Source organism: Plecotus auritus (assembly GCF_963455305.1).
Source record: "Plecotus auritus genome assembly, chromosome: 7".
In the NCBI taxonomy this organism is placed as follows: Eukaryota; Metazoa; Chordata; class Mammalia; order Chiroptera; family Vespertilionidae; genus Plecotus; species Plecotus auritus.
This window is the reverse complement of record NC_137774.1, coordinates 90,137,352-90,159,024: the sequence shown is the minus strand read 5'-3', so window position 1 is coordinate 90,159,024 and position 21,673 is coordinate 90,137,352. Positions and strand designations below refer to the sequence as shown.

General features: G+C 45.5%; 2 protein-coding genes across 5 annotated transcripts in view; one reads left to right on the top strand and one right to left on the bottom strand.

The window, feature by feature from the left end:
- The window catches only part of LOC308252953 (general transcription factor II-I repeat domain-containing protein 2), a 583,288-nt gene that overhangs the window by 77,684 nt on the left and 483,931 nt on the right, over window positions 1-21,673 (bottom strand). The window lies entirely within an intron of this gene.
- RCC1L (RCC1 like) overlaps window positions 11,244-21,673 on the top strand; it is a 28,191-nt gene continuing 17,761 nt past the window's right edge. For 3 of the 4 annotated variants that reach the window (XM_080678906.1, XM_080678905.1, XM_080678903.1), the window contains exons 1-6: window positions 11,258-11,632; window positions 12,858-12,987; window positions 17,288-17,416; window positions 18,450-18,516; window positions 19,109-19,160; window positions 20,891-20,975. In XM_080678906.1, the coding sequence (XP_080535032.1) occupies window positions 11,303-11,632; window positions 12,858-12,987; window positions 17,288-17,416; window positions 18,450-18,516; window positions 19,109-19,160; window positions 20,891-20,975 (793 nt within the window). In that variant the 5' untranslated portion in view covers window positions 11,258-11,302. Of the gene's footprint in view, window positions 11,633-12,857; window positions 12,988-17,287; window positions 17,417-18,449; window positions 18,517-19,108; window positions 19,161-20,890; window positions 20,976-21,673 lie in introns of all 4 variants that reach the window. The other variant, XM_080678904.1, reaches the window with a different exon arrangement.

Genomic DNA, 21,673 nt, shown 5'->3' with positions numbered 1-21,673 from the left:
TTGGATAATAGTCTTTCTAAACAAGACACAAGAAAACAGAAGATCTAATGGGTAAAATTAATAAAACTGACAACATAAAAATAAGATTTTGTAAGTCAAAAGATACTACAAGTGAAGACAATAACATTTCAACACATAAGGGTTTTTATGCAGAATCTATATATATAAAAGCCTAAGCGATCATTGCAACCGAAAGGACAACCAAACAGGCTGCGTGGGGTGACCAGGCTGGCAGGGGGGTTAGTGAGGGGCGACCAAACAACCGAGCAGCGAGCTGCGTGGGGCAACCAGGCCGGCAGGGGGGTTAGTGAGGGGTGACCAGGCTGGCGGAGGGGGTGAGGCAGTAAGGGGCGACCTGGCCAGTGGGGGGTGGGCAGTTGGGGGCAACTAGGTTGGCAAGGGGAGGCAGTTGAGGGTGACCAGGGCAGCAGGGGGCACAGTTAGGGGCGATCAGGCAGGTGAGCTGTTAGGAGCCAGTGGTCCCAGATTGTGAGAGGGATGTCTGACTGAACCTAAACCGGCAGTTGAACATCCCCTGTGGGGTCCCGGATTGGAGACAGTGCAGGCTGGGCTGAGGGGACCCCCCCCCCATGCACAAATTTCATGCACCGGGCCTCTAGTATACATATAAATCCCTTAAATTAATGAGACAATCCAACAGAAATGTGGCCAAGGATATGAATAGACAATTCTCAGTAGTGGAAACATGAAATGCCAGTTTACTTAGATGTTCAACCTTCTTGGAGATTACAGAAATACAGAGTAAATATAATTGAGATTTGCTTTAGGTATCAGACTGAAAAACATTGAAAAAGTTTGTATCAGGGGTTGGGTACATGGAAAAATAGATCCACTCAAACTATTGAAACACAACTTTTGGAAAACAAAGACATCGATTAAGTTTTTTAACATGAGCATTTTCTATGACCCAGCAGTTCTTATCACTGCCTACCCAGGAGATACCCTCACTCAGGTGCAAAAGAAAACTTGTGCAAGTATATTCCTTGTAATGGCAAAAAATAGAAATGACCCTAATGTCCACCAAGAGAAGAATGGTTAAATAGGATATAGTTTACTCAAACTAAAATGCACGAGTGAAAAATAGTGGGGTAGGCCTAAAAAATGTTATAAAATTATCTCCAATATAGTTTTGAGTGAAAAGACTAAGTTGCGGAATGAAATACATATTATTCCAATTTTCTTCAAACTCACACACACACTAAAATAATATTTTTCTGTGCCACCAGATATATGTGGGGCTGTAGTTAAAGAGACCTTTCGACTTATCCATATATCGTGTGTTAATTTTTTTTACAAAGGTAAAAATCACACATTAATGAATAATTAAAAGTTAATAATTTAAAAATAGGACTAAGTTCACTCTTTCCCAAATTAGTGAATTACAGCTACTCCAAATTAACAAGGAAATGAGAACATCTGTAGGAACTTGCCATTACACGTGATGGGGAAATTTAGCTTGGCTAACAGCAGACATTTTAGTACATTGGGTAGCTGATACTCTGCTGTGGTGTCATCTTTTCCAAGCAACAAATTGGACAAAAATGCAAGTACTGTATTTACCAGCATACAGCCAGTAAATAAAACCAACTAGGCTTTTATAGTAAAATATGAAAGCGCAGTTGTGACTTTAAGTCCAGTTCTTCATTGCAAGAAACTGGCTTTTAGCCTCTTTTATCCTGTTTCTCCGTTAACAGGAGCCACAAAATTGATAGGTAAGCATCGCCACCCAGTGGCTGTAGTTCACATTGCAGTTTGTCACTGTACCCTTTTGTCCTCCAAATTTCAAACCAAAGCTTCTGTATTTTGGATATCCATGAAAAGTAAAATGTTTTAGAAATTCAAGAGACCCACATACAGTTATAAATTTTAAAATTATGGCAAATATTTTTTAAATTAAATATTTTTTTTTGTTTTTGGACATATATTACATAGAGTTTCAAATTATATATATATATATAATTTGAAGCTATATTATATATATTACATATAGTTTCAAATTATATATGTATTTTTTTCTTTTTCTTTTTTTTTAAATTGTTTGAAGTATTACAAATAGTAGTACATATGTCTCCTTTTTTTTCCCCCCATTGACCTCCCCCCGGCCTCCCCTACCCCCCAGTACATGCCTTTACCTGCCCCCCCCCCCAGTGTCTTGTATCCATTGGTTATTAAATCTTTATTGTTGAAAGTATTACATATGTCCCCCTTTTCCCCCCATTGACCCCTTCTAGCCTTCTCCTGTCTGTCCCCACCCCAGGCCTTCACCACCCTGTTGTCTGTGTCCATGGGTTATACATATATGCATAGGAGTTCTTTGGTTAATCTCTTCCCACCTACCCACCCACCCACCCACCTCCGCCTTCCCTCTGAGATCCCAGTCTGTTCCATGCTTCTATGTCTCTGGATCTACTTTATTCATCAGTTTATTTTGTTCATTAGATTCCACGTATGAGTGAGATCATACGATACTTGTCTTTCTCTGACTGATTAATACTCTTCAGGTCCCTCCATACTGTCTCAAAGGGTAAGAAATCCTTCTTTTTTTTTTTACTGCTGCATAGTATTCCATGGTGTAAATGTATCACAGCTTTTTTTTTTTTTAAATATATTTTATTGATTTTTTTTCAGAGAGTAAGGGAGAGGGATAGAGAGTTAGAAACATCGATGAGAGAGAAACATCTATCAGCTGCCTCCTGCACACCTCCTACTGGGGATGTGCCCGCAACCAAGGTACATGCCCTTGACTGGAATCGAACCTGGGACCCTTCAGTCCGCAGGCCGACGCTCTACCCACTGAGCCAAACCTGTTAGGGCTATCACAGCTTTTTTATCCATTCATCTACTTATGGGCACTTGGGCTGTTTCCAGATCTTAGCTATTTCTAACAAAAAATTTTTAAAAAGCCTCCCTTCTACTGGCATTACTAGTTTGTAAAAGAACAGATATTTAAAACCAAAATATCAGAGAGGCCATGAAATATACAGGGATAGTCCTGCTTACGAAAAAAAAATTGAAAATTGTATATGTATTTCATACGTATATAAATATCTCATAACTATTAATAATTGAGATGGTTAATTTTTAAAAAAAATATTTTTGTTGATTTCAGAGAGGAAGGGAGAGGGAGAGAGAGAGAGAGAAATATCAATGATGAGAGAGAATCATTGATTGGCTGCCTCCTGCACGCCCTCCACTGGGGATTAAGCCTGCAACCCAGGCATATGCCCTTGACCAGAATTGAACCTGGGACCCTTTAGTCCGCAGGCCGATACTCTATGCACTGAGCCAAACCAGCCAGGGCGAGATGGTTAATTTTATGTGTCAACTTGACTAGGCCACAGGATAGATACCCAGATAGGTATCTATCTATTATTTTTGAGTGTTTCTGGAAGAGATTATCATTTGAATTGGTGGACCGAGTAAAGAAAATTGCTCTCCCCAGTGTGCGTGGGCCTCATCCAACCCACTGAGGGCCGAATAGAAGAAAAAGACAGAGGAAGGTTGAATTTCCTCTCTCTGCTTGACTGTTTGAGTTGGAACATCAGTCATCTCCTGCCCTGGGACTGGGACTTACTCCACTGTTGCTCCTGGTTCTCAGGCCTTTGTATTTGGACTGGAATACTGTATACCACGGGCTTTCCTGAGTCCAGCTTCCAGAGAGCAGATAGTGGGCTTCCTATTTCTCCTATTGGTTCTGTTTCTCTGGAGAATCCTAATACATATTTACATAATCCTCCATAATATTTACGTAACTCTCCTGAATCAATATATGTCTCAGCTTCATCAATAAAAGCAGAGCTGGAAACAGTCTTGTACACAGATTCTTCATTTGGGAGGTATCAGAAGTGAGATCAGGGAGAATTAATGAGTAATATGGTCCTTCCCATATAGAGGCAAACTGCCTTTCATCCTCTTTATCACTGGCATTGAGAAGAACTCGTTGACCAGATCAGTATCCCTAGGAAGTTCCCAAAGCTGTGTTGATCTGTCCCAGCAGACTGCTACTCCTGACATAGCAGCTATGATTGGGCTGTGCACCTAGCTAAGTTTATAGTAGTTTACAGTCATCTGCCTTATTAATCCACCTGGTTTTTGCAGGAGCCAAGCAGGTGAACTGCATGGGGATATGATGGGAACTACCACTCCCGGACCCTTATATCTTTGAAGATGGTGCTCCAGGCCACAATCCCACCTGGGATGCAGTATGCTTTCTGATGTAATACTCGCTGGGTCAAGGCAGGGTGAAGGACCAATGTGACCTGCACAGTACATCCATCTTAATCATCTTAATCGTGTCCTTGGGAACCAGAGGCATCTCTACATGGTGGTCATAGGCACATCTGACCCCCCGTGAGACATACTGGAGCCTGGCTCCACAAGCTCCCACTCCAACTGGGGCCTTGCTGGTGTTTCAGGTCCTATGGTGTCAGTGTCAACGCAGACCCTGTAGCCAACTCTGGAAGATCTGGTATTCTCCTTATCCAGTGTCTAGTTAACTCTGGTAAATAACCACAGGTTCCTTTGGGAAATAAGGGACATATTTTTAAAAAATATATTTTTATTGACTTCAGAGAGAGGAAGGGAAAGGGAGAGAGAGATTGAAACATCAATGATGGGAATCATTGATTGGCTGCCTCCTGCACACCCCCACTGGGGATTGAGCCCACAACCCAGGCATGTGTCCCTGACTGGAATTGGACCCGGGACCCTTCAGCCCGCAGGCCGACGCTCTATCCATTAAGCCAAACCGGCCAGGGTGATAAGGGACATATTTACTGGCTATGTTTTTGGTGGCTCTGCAGGGTCCTTAAGTGGACTCAGCCATCCTACAGTTGTTGCACTCTGGTTTAAGAACTGGTTCAGCCCTTAGCACAGTTTCGCTCAGTGAATAGAGCACTGACCTGTGGACTAAAGGTCCTGGGTTTGATTCCAGTTAAGGGCACATACCTCAGTTGTAGGCTCGATCCCCAGCCTTGTGTGTGGGAGGCAACCAAGTCAATGTGTTTCTCTCACATTGATGTTTCTCTCTGTCTCTCCCCCTTCCTTCCACTCTCTCTCTAAGGAAAAAAAAAAATCCTGGCTGGCATGGCTCAGTGGTTGAGCGGCAACCTACGAACCAGGAGGTCATGGTTTGATTTCCGGTTAGGGCAGATGCCTGGGTTGTGGGCTCAATCCCCATTCGAGGGTGTGCAGGAGGTAGCTGATCAATGATTCTCATTATTGATGCTTCTATCTTTCTCCTTCCTTCCTCTCTGATATGAATAAAAAAATCCTATCTAATAAACGAGTAATATGCAAATTGACCGTCACCCCAACACAAACTGGCTGCCCCCATGTGGTCAAAGATGGCTGCCTCCATGTGGAAAAAAGATGGCCACCACAAGATGGCCAGCAGGGGAGGTCAGTTGGGAGGGATCAGGCCAGCAGAGGAGGGCAGATGGGAGGGACCAGGCCTGCAAGGCAGGGCAGTTGGGGGCAATCAAGCCTGCAGGGGAGGGCAGTTAGGGGTGACCAGGCCAGCAGAGGAGGGAAGTTGGGGGTGACCGGGCCTGCAGGGAAGGGCAGTTGGGGGGGCCCAGGCCTGCAGGGGAGAGCAGTTGGGGGAGACCAGGCCTGCAGGGGAGGGCAGTTAGGGGGGACCAGGCCTGCAGGGGAGGGCAGTTAGGGGCAATCAGGCTGGCAGGGGAGCAGTTAGGCATCAATGAGGCTGGCAGGGGAGTGGTTAGGGGGTGATCAGGCTGGCAGGCAGAAGTGGTTAGGGGCAATCAGGAAGGCAGGCAGGCGAGCAGTTGGGAGCCAGCAGTCCTGGATTATGAGAAGGATGTCCGACTGCCCGTTTAGGCCCAATCCTACCGGGATCGGGCCTAAAGGGGCAGTCGGACATCCCTTGAGGGGTCCCAGATTGGAGAGGGTGCAGGCTGGGCTGAGGGACACCCCCCCATGCACAAATTTCGTGCACTGGGCCTCTAGTATATATATATATATTTTAAAAAGACAATGGAAGAGTATCCTCAGGTCAGGATTAACAACAACAACAAAAGAACTGGGTATGAGGATCCAGTATGGTCTTCACTCTTAGTGATGGTACCTGAAGTTTGATCTCCAAGTGTTCTGTCAAGTATAATGCCAACTGCTGTTAAAAGGGAAACAAAATTCTGTTTCTGGAATGTTCTATCTGCTTAGAGAAAATCTTTTTTGTGCACAAAGAATAGAGAGCTAAAACTTTCCTGAGCTTACAGGTTTTACAGATTGTATGAGCCCTGCTTCCTAATGAATGTTTTAAAGTAAATATCTGTTTGTGTGACAAGATTTGGCTTGAGACTAGATTTTATTATAACCTAGTAATTAAGTTGTGGGGCTTAGCTAACCATGACCAAGGCAAAGATTTTGGTGGCTATCATCATCTACCAAAAACAACCTGTGAGTTGCACAAGACTGTTTTGGGATAGTGTAAGCTGCTTGGGTCAGTTAGCAGCACATGCACCAGGCAGTCTCTCACCTCTGGGCCTTTGTACTTGCTGCACCTCTTGTCTAAGAGCACCCTTCCCACGATATCTAATGGCTCACACTTTCATTTCTTTATGCCTTGGCTCAAATGTTTCCTTGTATGTTAGTTGTGTCCGCTCAGAACAAAGAGCTAAACAAGGATTTTATTAGGGAAAACTAGTGACCTGGTGCACGAAATTCATGCATGTTAAAAGGGGGTTAATTAGAGGAAATAATTTTTTTAAAAAAATATATTTTATTGATATTTTACAGAGAGGAAGGAAGAGGGATAGAGAGCTAGAAACATCGATGAGAGAGAAACATCGATCAGCTGCCTCCTGCACATCTCCCGCTGGGGATGTGCCTGCAACCAATGTACATGCCCTTGATCGGAATCGAACCCGGGACCCTTCAGTCCGCAGGCCGACGCTCTATCCACTGAGCCAAACCGGTTTCGGCTAGAGGAAATAATTTAATATTGCTATTTGCCCTTTCTCTATAATAGAAGTGTCAGAGATGAAAGAAAATTATTAAAATGTATATGAAAACTTTCCTCCTGTCAGAGTCTAGGGCATACTACGGGACCCAGAGTCAAGTCCTCGCCCACCCACATGCACCTCAAAATCACATGAGACCCAGACCCGGCCACCACCCCCCGCCATTGGGCTAGATCAGCTGTGGGCAAACTACGGCCCGCGGGCCGGATCCGGCCCGTTCGGCTGTTCTATCCAGCCCGTGGAGCCGAAAGAGCGGAGTGTTCTCTTGCTCTCCCCTCCGCTCCTTCACCAGCAGCAGTGTTAACATGGCAACGTTGGGAAACACAGCCGCAGCTCCTTCTTCTGAGTGGGCGGATATCAGTAGAAGGAACAACCTCTCAATCTTCCAGAGGCTCCTTGTAATGCCCACGGACGCGTCCCCCGACATCACCCTGGGAATGCGTAGACACGTTATCGTGGTGATGTAGGGAGACACGCCCCTGGAGAGCACAGTATCAGAGCATTAACTAAAAAGGAGACCAACAACACTGTTCCCACTGAAGTTGATGTTTTAAAGGCCAAAAACCTTTCAACCCAGTCTACATTGCCATCTACATCTACGTCCCGGGCATAATTTGGAAGTTGCACTAAAGAAAATGTTTAATTTACTGTTTACACATTTTGTTCTTTTCTATTTGTTTTAGTTTTAAATTATTTTATTATATTTAAGTTTAATTTGAAAGGCTTTTGTACCTTTCCTTTGTTAGGCAATTTTATTTTGCCTTTGCCATCTTCAATATAAGGTATGTTATTGTGCTATGATTCCTCCATTTTTTGAAGTTTCAAATTATAATAATTAGTGTTTACATTCTTCTTGTTAAAATGTTTGAAATGAATAAAACTATTGAAATAAAATAAAAAAAGACCGTACCCTTTTATGTATGATGTTTACTTTGAATTTATATTAGTTCACACAAACACTCCATCCATGCTTTTGTTCCGGCCCTCCGGTCCAGTTTAAGAACCCATTGTGGCCCTCGAGTCAAAAAGTTTGCCCACCCCTTGGCTAGATCCAGACCCGGCCAGTCCCACCCTTGTCAAGCCCTGCCAGGCAGGGGGCGTAGCTTCAGGTCCCCTGGCCCGGCACCAGGATGGGAGGGGGTTGGCCTGAGGTCCCCCAGCCCAGACCGGGGCGGGGGGCATGCCTTGAGGTCCTCCGTCAAGCCCGGCCAGGTGGGGGACATGGCCTGAGATCCCCTGTCAAGCCCCGCTGGGTGGGGGGCATGGCCTGAGGTCCCCCGTCAAGCCCCACCAGGCGGAGGGGGGTGGGGCGCAGCCTCAGGTCCCCCATCAAGCCCCACTGGCAGGGGGGCGCAGCCTCAGGTCCCCTGTCAAACCCCACTGGGTAGGGGCGCGGCCTGAGTTCCCCCAACCCAGCACTTTGATGGGTGCACCTTGAGGTCCTCCGTCAAGCCCCGCTGGGTGGGGAGCATGGCCTGAGGTCCCCTGTCAAGCCCAGCCAGGCAGGGGGGCGCAGCCTCAGTCCCCTGGCCTGGTGCTGGGGTGGGAGGTGCGTGAAGTCCCCTGTCAAGCCCCACCAAGTGGGGGGTGCGGCCTGAGGTTCCCCTGGCCTGGCGCTGGGGCAGGGGGAGCAGCCTGAGGCCCCCTAGCCCAGCACCAGGACAGGAAGTGCACCTTGAGGTCCCCTGTCAAGCCCTGCTGGGTGGGGGGCACGGCCTGAAGTCCCCCGGCCTGGCTCTGGGGCGGGGGGAGCAGCCTGAGGCCCCCTAGCCTAGCACCAGGACAGGAAGCACACCTTGAGGTCCCCTGTCAAGCCCTGCTGGGTGGGGGGCGTGGCCTCAGGTCCCCTGGCCTGGCACTGGGGTGGGGGGTGCGGCCTGAGGTCCCCCAGCCTGAGGTCCCCCAGCCTGAGATCCCCGTCAAGCCCCACGGGGGCGGGGGTGGGCGGAGCCTCAGATCCCTGCTGATTGCTCCTTAAGGCTCCTTATGGGAACTTGGTTTCAGCTGTGGGTTCAGCCAAACTTGTGACGGAGTGATGGTCAGTTAGCATATTCCCTCTTTATTAGATAGGATGCCTCTGTAAGGGAAAATGGAGGTGGGTGGAGCCTAGGAAAGCTGGGAGAGCCATCAGGGGAGTCTGACCCTAAATGAGAGAGAGGCAGGGGAGGCTGGATAAGAGTCCTAATGCCATATATGCCATATAGTCTAAGGAAGGCTTTGGGAAGGCCACTGGGGAGTCCTCCAGCTAAAGGTGACCATCAGAGGAGTCCACGCCTCCCAGGAACAGGTCTGCCTGAGTGTGTATTTCTGCCTTGCTCAGTCACTGGGAGCAGTTCAAGGGAAGCATGACCTCAGTGTAAACAGAGGGTAGAGTTGATAGCCCAGCAGACTATTGATCGCATAGCTTTGACTTCTTATATACCCTGTAGCTGGAGGCCTTCGAGGAGCAGTCTCATGGCTACCACATTTTATCAGTTTCCCCTCAGTACTCTCTATAAACAGCCCCACAGAATAGTAAAACATCATATTTCTCTGCAACAGTAAATACATGTTTCACAGACTGAATACAAGGCGCATTCCAGGACAACAAAGTAACTTGAACTGGTTTTGGGAGTATATTCAAGCTGGATTAGTTCCAGGTATCAAGCAATAGAAAGAGAACGAAAAAAAAAAAAAAAAAAAAAAAAGGAAGCAACGGAGGGAAGAAATAGTTTGCCTTCAGCATTTGGGACTAGTATTTGGGAACATCCTCATGGATCATAATGGGCTTCAAGAGATCCTGCAGGCCATAAAGTCCAAACACCTTATTTATGGTGAAAAAATTTCATTTAATCTATTAATTTTTTTTTTAATATATTTTATTGATTTTTCACAGAGAGGAAGGGAGAGGGATAGAGAGCCAGAAACATCGATGAGAGAGAAACATCGACCAGCTGCCTCCTGCACACCTCCCACCGGGGATGTGCCCGCAACCAAGGTACATGCCCTTGACCGGAATCGAACCCGGGACCCCCCAGTCCGCAGGCCGACGCTCTATCCACTGAGCCAAACCGGTTTTGGCAATATTAATTTTTTTTTAACCTTCTTATTTTGGTGGTGAGATCCAGAGAAGGGAGACAATTTCCTAACACCATGTAGCAAGTCAGTAGCAGAGAGTCAGGACTGGAACCTAGGTCTCTACACTCTTGAGTTATTCATTCATGAGGGTGTCTCTTGTTCCTGGCTGCATGCTAAACTAATACAAAATTGTTGAGGATTAACTGAATAAACTGAAGTTCCTGCCTTCATGGAACTTCAAAGGAGGTGCTGGAGTTGGATGTTAGAAGATGAGTAGGAGTTTGTCAGAATCTGCAGGGAGAGGAGGCAGTGGGCAGGGCATTTGAGGCACTGGGCAAAGTAGGGAGGCCTGAAAACAGCACCAGGTTTCAAAATTACAAGTAGAAACACCTGACTCACGTGAAGTGACAGGCTGAGGGGTCGAGGGGCCGCTGGGGAGGATAGCAGGGAATCGCTGCAGGCTGTTGCGCAGTGAATGACAATATTAAGAGCTACATTCTATCTCACTGTGGCTGGAGCAGGGACTGAGTGGCTTGGTAGCTAAAGAGAGCAGGAATAGCTGCAATTTAGGTAAGAAATTACTAGGGACAGTGGCAACAGGAGTAAAACAGAGTAGGGGAGAGCACTACACTGGAGTTGCGCATAGTGGGCCACCCCTTAAGATTTATTCTTTTTTAAAAAAATACATTTTATTGATATTTTACAGAGAGGAAGGTAGAGGGATAGAGAGTTAGAAACATTGATCAGCTGCCTCCTGCACACCCCCTCCTGGGGATGTGCCCACAATCAGGATACACGCCCTTGACCAGCATCGAACCTGGGACCTTTCAGTCCGCAGGCCGACACTCTATCCACTGAGCCAAACCGGTTAGGGCTTAAGTTTTATTCTTGCTGATTGCTAAGAAGTGAAGGGCCTTGCAAAAATATGAAAGAGCCCGCCGGAGTAGATGCTCAGCAAACATACATTGTGCAGGAAGGGAAGTGAATTCAGGCCGCCTGCTGGAGCTCGGGCTAAGATCCCGCACCAGGCGGGCAGGGCCGGGACCGGTCCCACCGCCCGCTGATTGAGCCTCCGAGGCACCCGGCTCCGACCCTTCCGCCACCCCGGGGCCCGCGGCTGGCCTCAGCACCTTTGCCTTCAGCCAATAGTAAACGTGGTCGCAGGTTCTTCCGCCGGGGCGTGGGGTCAAGGGTCACGCAAGATGGCGGCGCCCAGGAGCCACTGAGACGAGAAGCAGAGGATGGCACTGGCGGCGCTGGCGGCGGCGTCTCGGCCGGGGCGTTGGCTGCGTGGGCCGGGGCCGGGGCCGGGGCGAGGGCACTGGACGGCGGCCTGGCGCTCGCGGAGCCGGCGCGAGGCGGCGGAGGCTGAGGCGGACGCGCCCGTGTTCCAGTACGTGGGCGAGCGCTCGGCTCGTGTCGACCGCATCTTCGTGTGGGGTTTCAGCTTCTCAGGGGCGCTGGGCGTGCCCACCTTCGTGCTGCCCGGCTCCGGCCCCGAGCTCCGCGCCGGCTCGCGGCCGCGCCGCAGGATCCAGCCCGTGCCCTACCGCCTGGAGTTGGATCAAAAGGTGCGGGCCGCCACTCCCTTCTTACCCCTCCCGAAGCCCTGGGTCTTCTTGGAGAAGTTAGCGACACTGGGTGGTCACACTTCCGGGAGGACGACCCCCAAGCGGGCAGTAGGCCCAGGAGGGGAGGGCGTTAGGGGCGCCGCCAACATTCACCGAGCAGCTGAAATGTGCCAGGAATTGTGGCCCGCTCGTGTCATTCGCACGTCACCCCGGGAGTCCGGGTTGTCCCCACAGTTACACTGAAGGAAAGGGAGGATCAGAGAGGTGAAGGGACAGGTCCCAGGCCCCACAGCTGGTAGGTGCACGTACAGTGGGATTCGCACTGGGACCCCTGAGACTCCAGAAGTTCCGGTTTAGGAAAGGCGACTTCAAAAGGTCAGAGAAAATGTGGGCCAGCTGGAGTCGGTGAAGAACTGGAAAGGAAATGTTAGCTGGAGCGGCAACAGGAATGAGAGAGGAAGGGTGAGTGGTCCGAACACACTAGAATGATTTGCACAGGAGGCCTTAACTCGTCTCGGATTGGAAAAGATCACAGCAAAGGACCGCTTCAGCCCGGCCTTATCCCGGAAGCCAGCACTCGGAGAGCAAAAGGGAGGCTTAGGGATGGATGGTAGTGGAAATCTTGCGGGATGAAAGAGAAGCAGGTTTAAACAGTTTGGCTCCTGACTTCTGTCAAGGATAACAAACGGTCTTTTCACTGAAAAGGGGAGCTCAAGGTAAACGGAATTTAAACTCAAGGTGAATGAAAAGTTTGGTTGTTTACTTCTTAATATTGAGTTGTAAGAGTTTTGGATGTATTCTGGCTGTAGGTCCTTAATCACATATGATGTGTGCAACTATTTTCTGCCAGTTTGTGGCTTTTTAAAAATTAACAGTATGTTGCTATATTAACAGTATGTGTTCTTTTTTTAAAAATATATATTTTATTGATTTTCTACAGAGAGGAAAGGAGAGGGATAGAGAGTTAGAAACATCGATGAGAGAGAAACATCGATCAGCTGCCTCCTGCACACCCCCCACTGGGGATGTGCCCAACCAAGGTACATGCCCTTGACTGGAATCGAACCTGGGACCCTTTAGTCTACAGGCCAACACTCTATCCACTGAGCCAAACCGGTTAGGGCAACAGTATGTGTTCTTAAATTGGATAAGTTACCTGCCATAAATTGCTGAATAAAACTTGATATCAAAAATCAGTTAATGCCTTATGGGAACTCTTTTTCAGATTTCATCAGCTGCTTGTGGCTATGGATTCACATTGCTGTCCTCGAAAACCAAAGATGTTACGAAAGTTTGGGGTATGGGCCTCAACAAAGATTCTCAGCTTGGATTTCACAGGAGCCGGAAAGATAAAAGTGAGCATTCTCACCTTGGCTTCTTTCTGCTGTTACTGGTCTGAGAGCTCCCTTTGGATTTTCATGCATGTCTATATATATATAAAAGGCTAATATGATAAGTGTCCCTCCCACCATCCGACTGGTCACTGTGACATGCACTGACCACCAGGGGGCAGATGCTCAGTGCAGGAGCTGCCGTGACATGCACTGACCATTTACAAAGAAATGGCACCACGGATCTGGTGCTGACAAAGCAACACTCGGTTTCCTCTAAGTGGGACACAGGCCCCAACACCACCCCGGAGTGACAGCCCACCAAATTGCAGCCGAGGCTGCCGAGACCCCATGGCATAAAATGTGTCCCACAGCCCAGCCCAGCCCAGAAACGGTGACTGTGGGCACCAGGTAATGACGTCACGTAACAACGCCTGGCTTCCTTTCCCTAGCGATGACTAGCCTCCTTGGAGTTTCTTCAGCCCAGGAACACAATTTGCTTTCTAGCCAGGTGCAAACATTTTACACTTTAACCAAATGTCTGTGAAGCGTTTTCCTGTGCCTCATCTCATTTGATCCTCACAGAAGTCCTGGAGTAGGTAGGTAGGAGACTCGGTAGAATCCTATTTTCTTTTCATTAGCCGGAAAACAGAGATTTAGAAAGTTAGAAACTTGACCTGACTGAAAAGAAGTAAACGGTGGACCTTGAAAATGACTTCAGGTTTTCTCACTGCGCAGAATATAGTCAAACACTGCTGCAGTTAAACATTTTACCCTTTGTTCTCCCTATGTGATCTACAACAATAATCTGCTTTGTGTTGATATTTACTGCTGTGTTGCTGACAATTACCTGAAAGAGAAATTGGGGTGCATCACTGGGCTGGAAAAAGTTTAGCTAAATCAGAAAGCAGGTCTAATTAAGCAAGTTTATTCTATATATATAAAAGGTTAAATTGATACATATAAAGCTCTTGCTGGCGCCAATCGCACACGTGTGTTTTGATCTGTCATTGTCGATCGTGAATTTGGTTGACATTTCTATTATAGAGGAAGGGCGAATAGCGATATTAAAATATTTCTTCTAATTAATTTCCTTTCAATGTGCATGAATCTGTGTACCGGGCCACTAGTCATTACATAAACCAAAGCATAACAACAAAATAGATGCAGTCTTGAAGGATGTTGTTTGAAACCATTTGGACTAGAGTGTTTTTCAGCCTTGTTGTTGTAATTAAATTGAACCTTTAGGCAAAAAAGCATTTGCTGATAAGTGGAGATGTTCCTTTTTGGCCCCTAAGAGATGACCTTTCTTTTCGTAGCTTGCAGAGAGCCTGCAATACTTTATAGTACCTAGAATATCGTCTGGGGGCAAATTCAATTAAATCCTTAAGATGGAGTCTTTATTCCAGTTGTTTGACAGTTGGATTGTAAAAAATTATTTATAATGACATTATAAAGAAATTATTTATAAAGACATTGTTAAAAGTACACATTAGCCAAACAATATTTTAAGAACAATAAGAGACATTTTTTAAACTAAGGGAGAAATTACCTAGATATACGTACTAGAACACTTTTTATGTTGTTTCTGTTTTCTCATTCATATACAAATATGTATTTTATTTTGATCCCAGCATATGTTTTGTTTTCTGCCTTTTTTCCACTTAATTCAGAATTCTTTTTTAAGTTAGTATTGAAGTCTTACTAGTTGTAAGATGTCACATTTTTTATACCATTAAGAAAATTTTAGATATGTGCAGAAATGGACAGAATAATGCATCCCGTGTACTGTCACCAGCTTCAGCAGTCAACAGCTCATGCTAGTCTTTTTTTTTTTTTTTTTTTTAAATATATATTTTATTGATTCCTCACAGAGAGGAAGGGAGAGGGATAGAGAGTTAGAAACATTGATAAGAGAGAAACATCGATAAGAGAGGAACACCGACCAGCCGCCTCCCGCACACCCACCACCGGGCACGTGCCCGCAACCAAGGCACATGCCCCTGACCGGAATCGAACCTGGGACCCTCCAGTCCACAGGCCTGTGCTCTATCCACTGAGCCAAACTGGTCAGGGCAGCTCATGCTAGTCTTGTTTTATTAATTTCCACCACTTTCCCCTCAATACATTTGAAGCAAATCCTAACATTATTGATTTCATTCATAAATATTTCAGTACATATCTAAAAAAGTAAGGACTCTAAAAAAAGTAAAAACAACATTGTCACACCTAAAAATAATTAACAATAGCCCTGGCCAATGTGCTCAGTGGGTTGGAGCTTCATCCTGTACACCGAAAGGTTGCGGGTTCAATTCCCAATCAGGACACACACCTAGATTGTGGGTTCGATTCCTGGTCGGGAGGCAACTGATCAATATTTCGCTCTCCCTCTTCCTCTTTTCCTCCCTTCCTTTCTCTAAAACATCCTCTGGTGAGGATTAAAAAAAAAAGAGTATGTTTTTAAAAATTAATAATATAATTCCTTAATATAATGAAATATCTAGATAGTGTTCAAGTTGCTAGTTGTCTCACAAATGTCATTAAATTTTTATTTAAAAAATTTATTTGAGCCCAGCCTGTGTAGCTCGGTTTTTGAGCATTGACCTGTGAACCAGGAGGTCGTGTTTTGATTCCCAGTCAGGGCACATACCTGGGTTGTGGGCTCGATCCCCAGTAGGGGGTGTGCAGGAGGCAGCTGATCAATGATTCTCTCTCATCACTGATGTTTCTACCTCTCCCTCCCTTTTCCTGTCTCTCTGAAACCAATAAAAATATATTTTAAAAATTTTATTTGAATCAAAATCCAGATAAGATCCACACATTGCAATTGGTTGATAAGATTTTTGAAAGTCTTTTAAGTCTGTTTTAATCTTTTTCCTTTGAAATATATTTATTAAAGAAATCATGTTTATCCTATAGAATTTTTCAGTTTGAGGTTTGCTGCCTGCATCTCCACTTAACATGATCCTTTATATTTCCTGTCACTTGGTAGTTGGATCTAGAGCCATATGCTCTTTAAATGTTATGTATTTACAGCTTCCAGGCCCTTAGGGGTCTATACAGATAGTAGTGGGGCATGTGAGTCACTTCAATATTCTAAACTGAATCTTTTCAGCTAATAAGGCGATATAAACTAACAACATTGTCTGGTTTCTCTGATTTTTGCCTAGAGTCATATAATCTTACTGTGATAAGCATATTATTCCATGCTGATCAAAAACTGTCTGAAAATTATATTAGTCACTAATGAAACAAATGGGCACGTCTATTGCTATAACAGTAATCATTTATTTGGCAGGCAATTTTTTTTTTCCTTCCTAAATACATTTTGATTGATTTCAGAGAGGAAGGGATTGAGAGAGAGAGAGAGAGAAACATCAATGATGAGAATCATTGATCGGCTGCTTCCTGCACGCCCCCTACTGGGATTGAGGCTGCAACTCCAGTATGTGCCCTGACTGGGAATCGAACCGTGACCTCCTGGTTTATAGGTCGCGCTCAACCACTGAGCCATGCCGGCCAAGCAGGCAAAATCTTTTTTATCATGGGGTTCAAAAGAGAAAAATAGAGTGTTTATTTAGTGGGGTATAAATTGAGGAGTAGTACATTTGCAGATTTTCTCCTTACCTCCAGCCTATATTATAAATATTCAAAAGCCCATCATTTAAAACCTACAAGAGGAATTCTTTACATAGACCAATCTGGCTTCTTTAGTAGGATTGTAAAGAACAGTAAGGTTCTTCTGTAGAGTGACTTCTAATAAATTTCTCTTCTTATTGGAAATATTAAAATTTTCTTCTTTGTATAATTCAGAATCCTAAAGGCAGTGTAGAATACTAGTATATGATGAAAAGTCTGCTTTTCACATCTGTCCTCCCCAAAGACAGCCTGTGTTAACAGTGTCCAGGTTATCCTTCTACAGTGATTTAATGTATATGCAAGTAAATGCATCTACGTATTCTTTTTGCTTCCTTTTAATATAAAAATGTTTGTTGTTCACTTTACTGAGAAGTTTCAGTGGGTATTTCAGGAAGAAAATGCTTTTACTTTCTTTAAAATTCAAATGGTACTAAATGACATGCGAAGAGATTTTTTAACTAAGACTATTATGCTTTTCAGTAACCCAGTGTGTAATGGAGGCAATGTGATGCAGTGGGTTGGGAGGTGGGAATCAGTCCTAGCTTTGCTACCAGCTTATGTGCCTTGAGTAAGTCATTCCAGTGTCTTACTGAGTAAAAATGAGGTGGCTCAATTATATGATTTTTAATGTTAGAAGTGCTGTGACTCTCAATCAGTGTAATAAACCCGATTTTTTTTGTTTCAGTGAGGGGATACGAGTATGTTTTGGAGCCCTCACCAGTTCCACTGCCTCTGGATAGACCTCAGGAGACACGGGTGCTACAGGTCTCTTGTGGCAGAGCCCACTCTCTTGTCCTCACAGACAATGAAGGAGGTAAGGACTAATGGAGGAGTGAGGGAACTTCTTTCTTGTCATTGGGCCTGAAGTGGCCCATTTGATTGAGCCAGGTCTGTTTAGTGAAGCTGTTGGCATTTCCTGAGCAGAGCGGTAGGATGCTCAAGAGAGCTGCATTGGGCAGACCTTGCTAAATCTTTTATGCTCTCTGCTCTCTGTGGTTCTTGGAAAATCTCAGGTTATCTGTAGATGTGACAGCACACATCAGGTAGCCTTACGAAGGCTCCCCCTTCCTTTGCATAAACTCACCGAGCTGGGCTGCTTCTGAAAAAAGCCTATTTGCTAACACTTCTTCCAGGTGGTGGGGTCTTTTAGTGTCCAGGCTTCTGGGTAACCGCACCCTCTCCAGAACAGCGGTCTCTAGGGAAAGGCCAACTTGACGAAATTTTTCAAATTTCATTTTCTGGCTAAGTGTGATTTGTAGGAAAAGGTGAAGAGAGTGTTTAGGAACTTTTTCAAGAGGAATTTTTGCATCAAGGACAACCTAGTGACAGGTTTAAGAAATGGGGGTGCTGAGGCCTTCACAGGAGGTGCTTACCTTGTGTAAGGTGGGATTTCTGAGAGGTGAAACCAGGGCCCAGACGGGAGGGCGGAAGGAACAGTAAAGGTGGCACACACTGATGTGCCAGGTCTAGACCCCAACATGCCTGTGGCTCTGCCTGTACAGGTTGCGAATGTTGGAGAAGGAAACGAAATGGCAGCTAGGGTGAGTGGTTGGACTAGGTACAAGGGTGGGCAAACTTTTTGACTCGAGGGCCACAATGGGTTCTTAAACTGGACCGGAGGGCCGGAACAAAAGCATGGATGGAGTGTTTGTGTGAACTAATATAAATTCAAAGTAAAGGAGCGGAGGGGAGAGCAAGAGAACCAGATAGAACAGCCGGATCCAGCCCGCGGGCCATAGTTTGCCCAAGGCTGGACTAGGATCACTTTTGAGACCCCCTTCCAGTCCTGACAGTCTAGGATTCCATGAATCTGAAGAACTGATTTAATTGGAGGTGTTACTTTTTAGTTTTCAGCATGGGAAACAATTCTTATGGGCAGTGTGGAAGAAAAGTGGTCGAAAATGAAATTTACAGGTAAGTTTCTGCTACCCCCTCCCCCAGTTGTGTTAAACATTAAGCATTTCTTGAGTGATAGATCCACAGAGCAGTAAGAAGGGTTCCTCCTGTGTGTGAGGAGCAGTGAGAACTCACTGGAAAGTTGTGGAGAAGATGTTCAATTGCAGGTTGAGCGCCATGTATTAGCTAGGTGGGAGGGGAGGGCGCATGAGCATTGATTGTGATGCATAGAAGTTCTTTGAATTAGTTTTGTATTTTTAACCAAATTGATTAACTTCAAAAGTTCCCCTCTATTTCAGTCCTATTCATTTAGTCTTAAAAAAAACAAAAACAAAAAAACTTTCCCTCTGGTTTATTGCATTGTGCTGGTGGTTCTAAATACTACCAGTCTCAACTCTGGCAGCATGTGAAAATCATCAAAGGGTTTTGTTTGTTTTGTTTTACGTTCACATCTTGGCCTAATTCTGCCTTGTAATTGACCTTGAGAGTTTCCCTAATAGTTACTAGGTATGTGGGGGCCACAGTTGAGGGTGACAGGGGAGGGGCCAGAACCCCACAGTGCTTGCCATGAACATACCTCTTGCTTCTCCCCAAATTGCTCCTGGTGTAGTGAAAGTCACAAGGTCCACAGAATGCAGGACTTCGATGGACGAGTGGTCCAGGTAAGAGGCATGGCTGAAAGCCACTCATCCTGCTCCCTGGGGCACTTTGAAAGGGGGAAAGATGGGTGGAATGATGGCAAACTTGGTAGGCAGATTTTCTGAATTAATAAATCATTCAGTAAAAATTACTGCTTGCTTACTGTAAGCCACAATTTGCAGTAGATCGCCAGCGGACAAAGTTTAATCAAGTTCGGGGGATGACACTCTATTGACTAGAGTCTAGTCGAAGACACAGGTTAAAAAAAAACTAGCTGTATCAGAGCACTGTGTATGTTCTAGCCTGGCTTTATTTTATTCCCATTCCTGGTGTAGTGCCTTGCACATGATCAGTACTTACAATGAATACCTAAATAAGTGAATGTATACAGAAAATGCTATAAAAGTAGCAGAAGGGGAATTGTTAAGTCAAGTGGGGTGTAATGGAAGGGAAAAAAGGTACCATGGGGGAGGTAGCAGAGGAATTGACCAGGTAGACTAGGGAAGGGTGGGAGGAAAAGTTTTCTGGCCGAGGGGAGGGAGCAGCTGGAGGTGCTGACTGCTGAGAAGGTGCAGTGGGGCTGGAGTTTGGTATGCTTATGGGGGAGTGGTGTGGGATAGGCTGGAAGACAGGTTCAGAGTGGAAAGGGCATGGTTTTGAATGCCTTCTAAGGAGTTTAGACTTCATCCTCTTGACAGTTGGGGCCTATCAAAAGTTCTAATCAGGGGGAGTGACAGCCAAATCATGATTTATTTAGAAAGATAACTTTGGCCATGGTATGGAGTAGAGGGGGGGAGGAGGAAGGGATGAAGGTCATTTGGGAAGCCGAGGGGAGAAGGGACTGATGGGAGACAGATAAGGAGAATTGACTGGATTTGGGGCTTGATTAGCGGGGCAGGGAGCACGCTAGAGGGAGTTGAGCATGATTCCATAGGCAAATGACTTGGCTGCTGATGTTCTCAACCCAGAGAGGGGCCTATTGGAGGAGGAGCAGGCGTGGGTTGGCTGGAAGAGGGGGTGCCAGGAGGAAGCGAGAGAGTGGATTTACAGTGGAATGTAGTGCTTCAAAGTCACAGAGATGTAAGTTTAACTCCTTGCTTCTCCACATATTAACTGGGTGACTTTGAATAAGTTACCAAACTTCTCAGAGATTCAGTTTCTTACTGGGTGGTCTTGGTTATTGACTCAGCACAAAGTGCCTGACATACTAAGTGTTCAATAAAGAGTGCTTCTCATTAGACAGTTAAGGAAATAGGTCCAAACTCAGTAGATTTGTTGGGACTGGGGTAACAATGTGGAGGTGACAGCGAAAGCCTTGGGAATGGATGCAGTCTCCTGGGAAATGTGAAGGCAGGAGAGAAGAGGGCAGAGGACAGAACTTTGGAAGAGTCCACCACTGAAGGGTAAGAAGCAGAGGCTTAGAGAGGCAGAAGAGGAATAGTGAAGAGAAAGGCTTTGGAGGAGGGAGTGGTTCCTCAGGTGTGGAGGCAATGGAGGAGCTCTTAGGCTTGTTCCTTAGGACACCTGGCGCTTTAGTTTAGCAAGAGCAGTTTCATTGGAGTGGGAGACTGCGAGGCTGTAGTGTAGTACATTGAGAATGAATAAGAGAGGGAGACAGTGTGGGGCATCCTGCCTGGCTGGACCCAGCCTGCTTGGTGCTCAGAAGCGGTAGGGAATGCTACTGGGCTTCAGGTCCATTGACTAGGATGCTGGGCTTCAAAGAATTCTCATCAACCTTACCTCTGTCTGATAGGTCGCCTGTGGTCAGGACCATAGTCTGTTCCTAACGGATAAAGGAGAAGTCTATTCTTGTGGATGGGGTGCGGATGGGCAAACAGGTATTGTACCTTTCATCCCGGGGGATAGTGCAGTATGGCGTTGTGAGCTGTAGGGTTCTCATAGGCTAGAACCCATCTTCCTTAATTTGACTCTTACATCTCTTAAATGCCTCCTGGGGAACAATAATCGTTTCTCCTGTCCCCGTTCCCATAGAAATGAATTATAAAGAATTGGATAGAGGATTGGAGCCACTCCCCAACAAAGGAGTTCTGAGCCTTGTAAAGAAACAAGTGCCCCCTAAAAGGAGCTCCATTTTGGCTGATTTCAGAAGAATATTAAGGGAGGAAGGAATGAGGGATAAGCTTTCACACCTTGTATATTTAATCTTTGTTTTTGAAATTTATCTGAAGGGAGTGCCTTTAAATTCAAGATTTAAATCTTGTTTAAATCCTCAGTAATCCTACCACCACCAAATTGTCTTTGTTCAGTCTCATGTTTTTTTCCAGTCCTTGTTCATATAAGTACATCTTTTTATGTTGTAATGATAGCATTGGTGTGATTTTTATATCTTTGTTTTATCATTTAAATTTATACAAAATAGTTTTTCATGTTAATACAACTTTCACAGTCACGGCTCCATCTGAACCATTTTGAGATGTACAGTTCACTGATATTAAGTACATTTGCATTGTTTTGCAACCCTCATCACCATCTATTTCCAGAACTCTTTCATCTTGTTAAACTGAAACTTGATTAT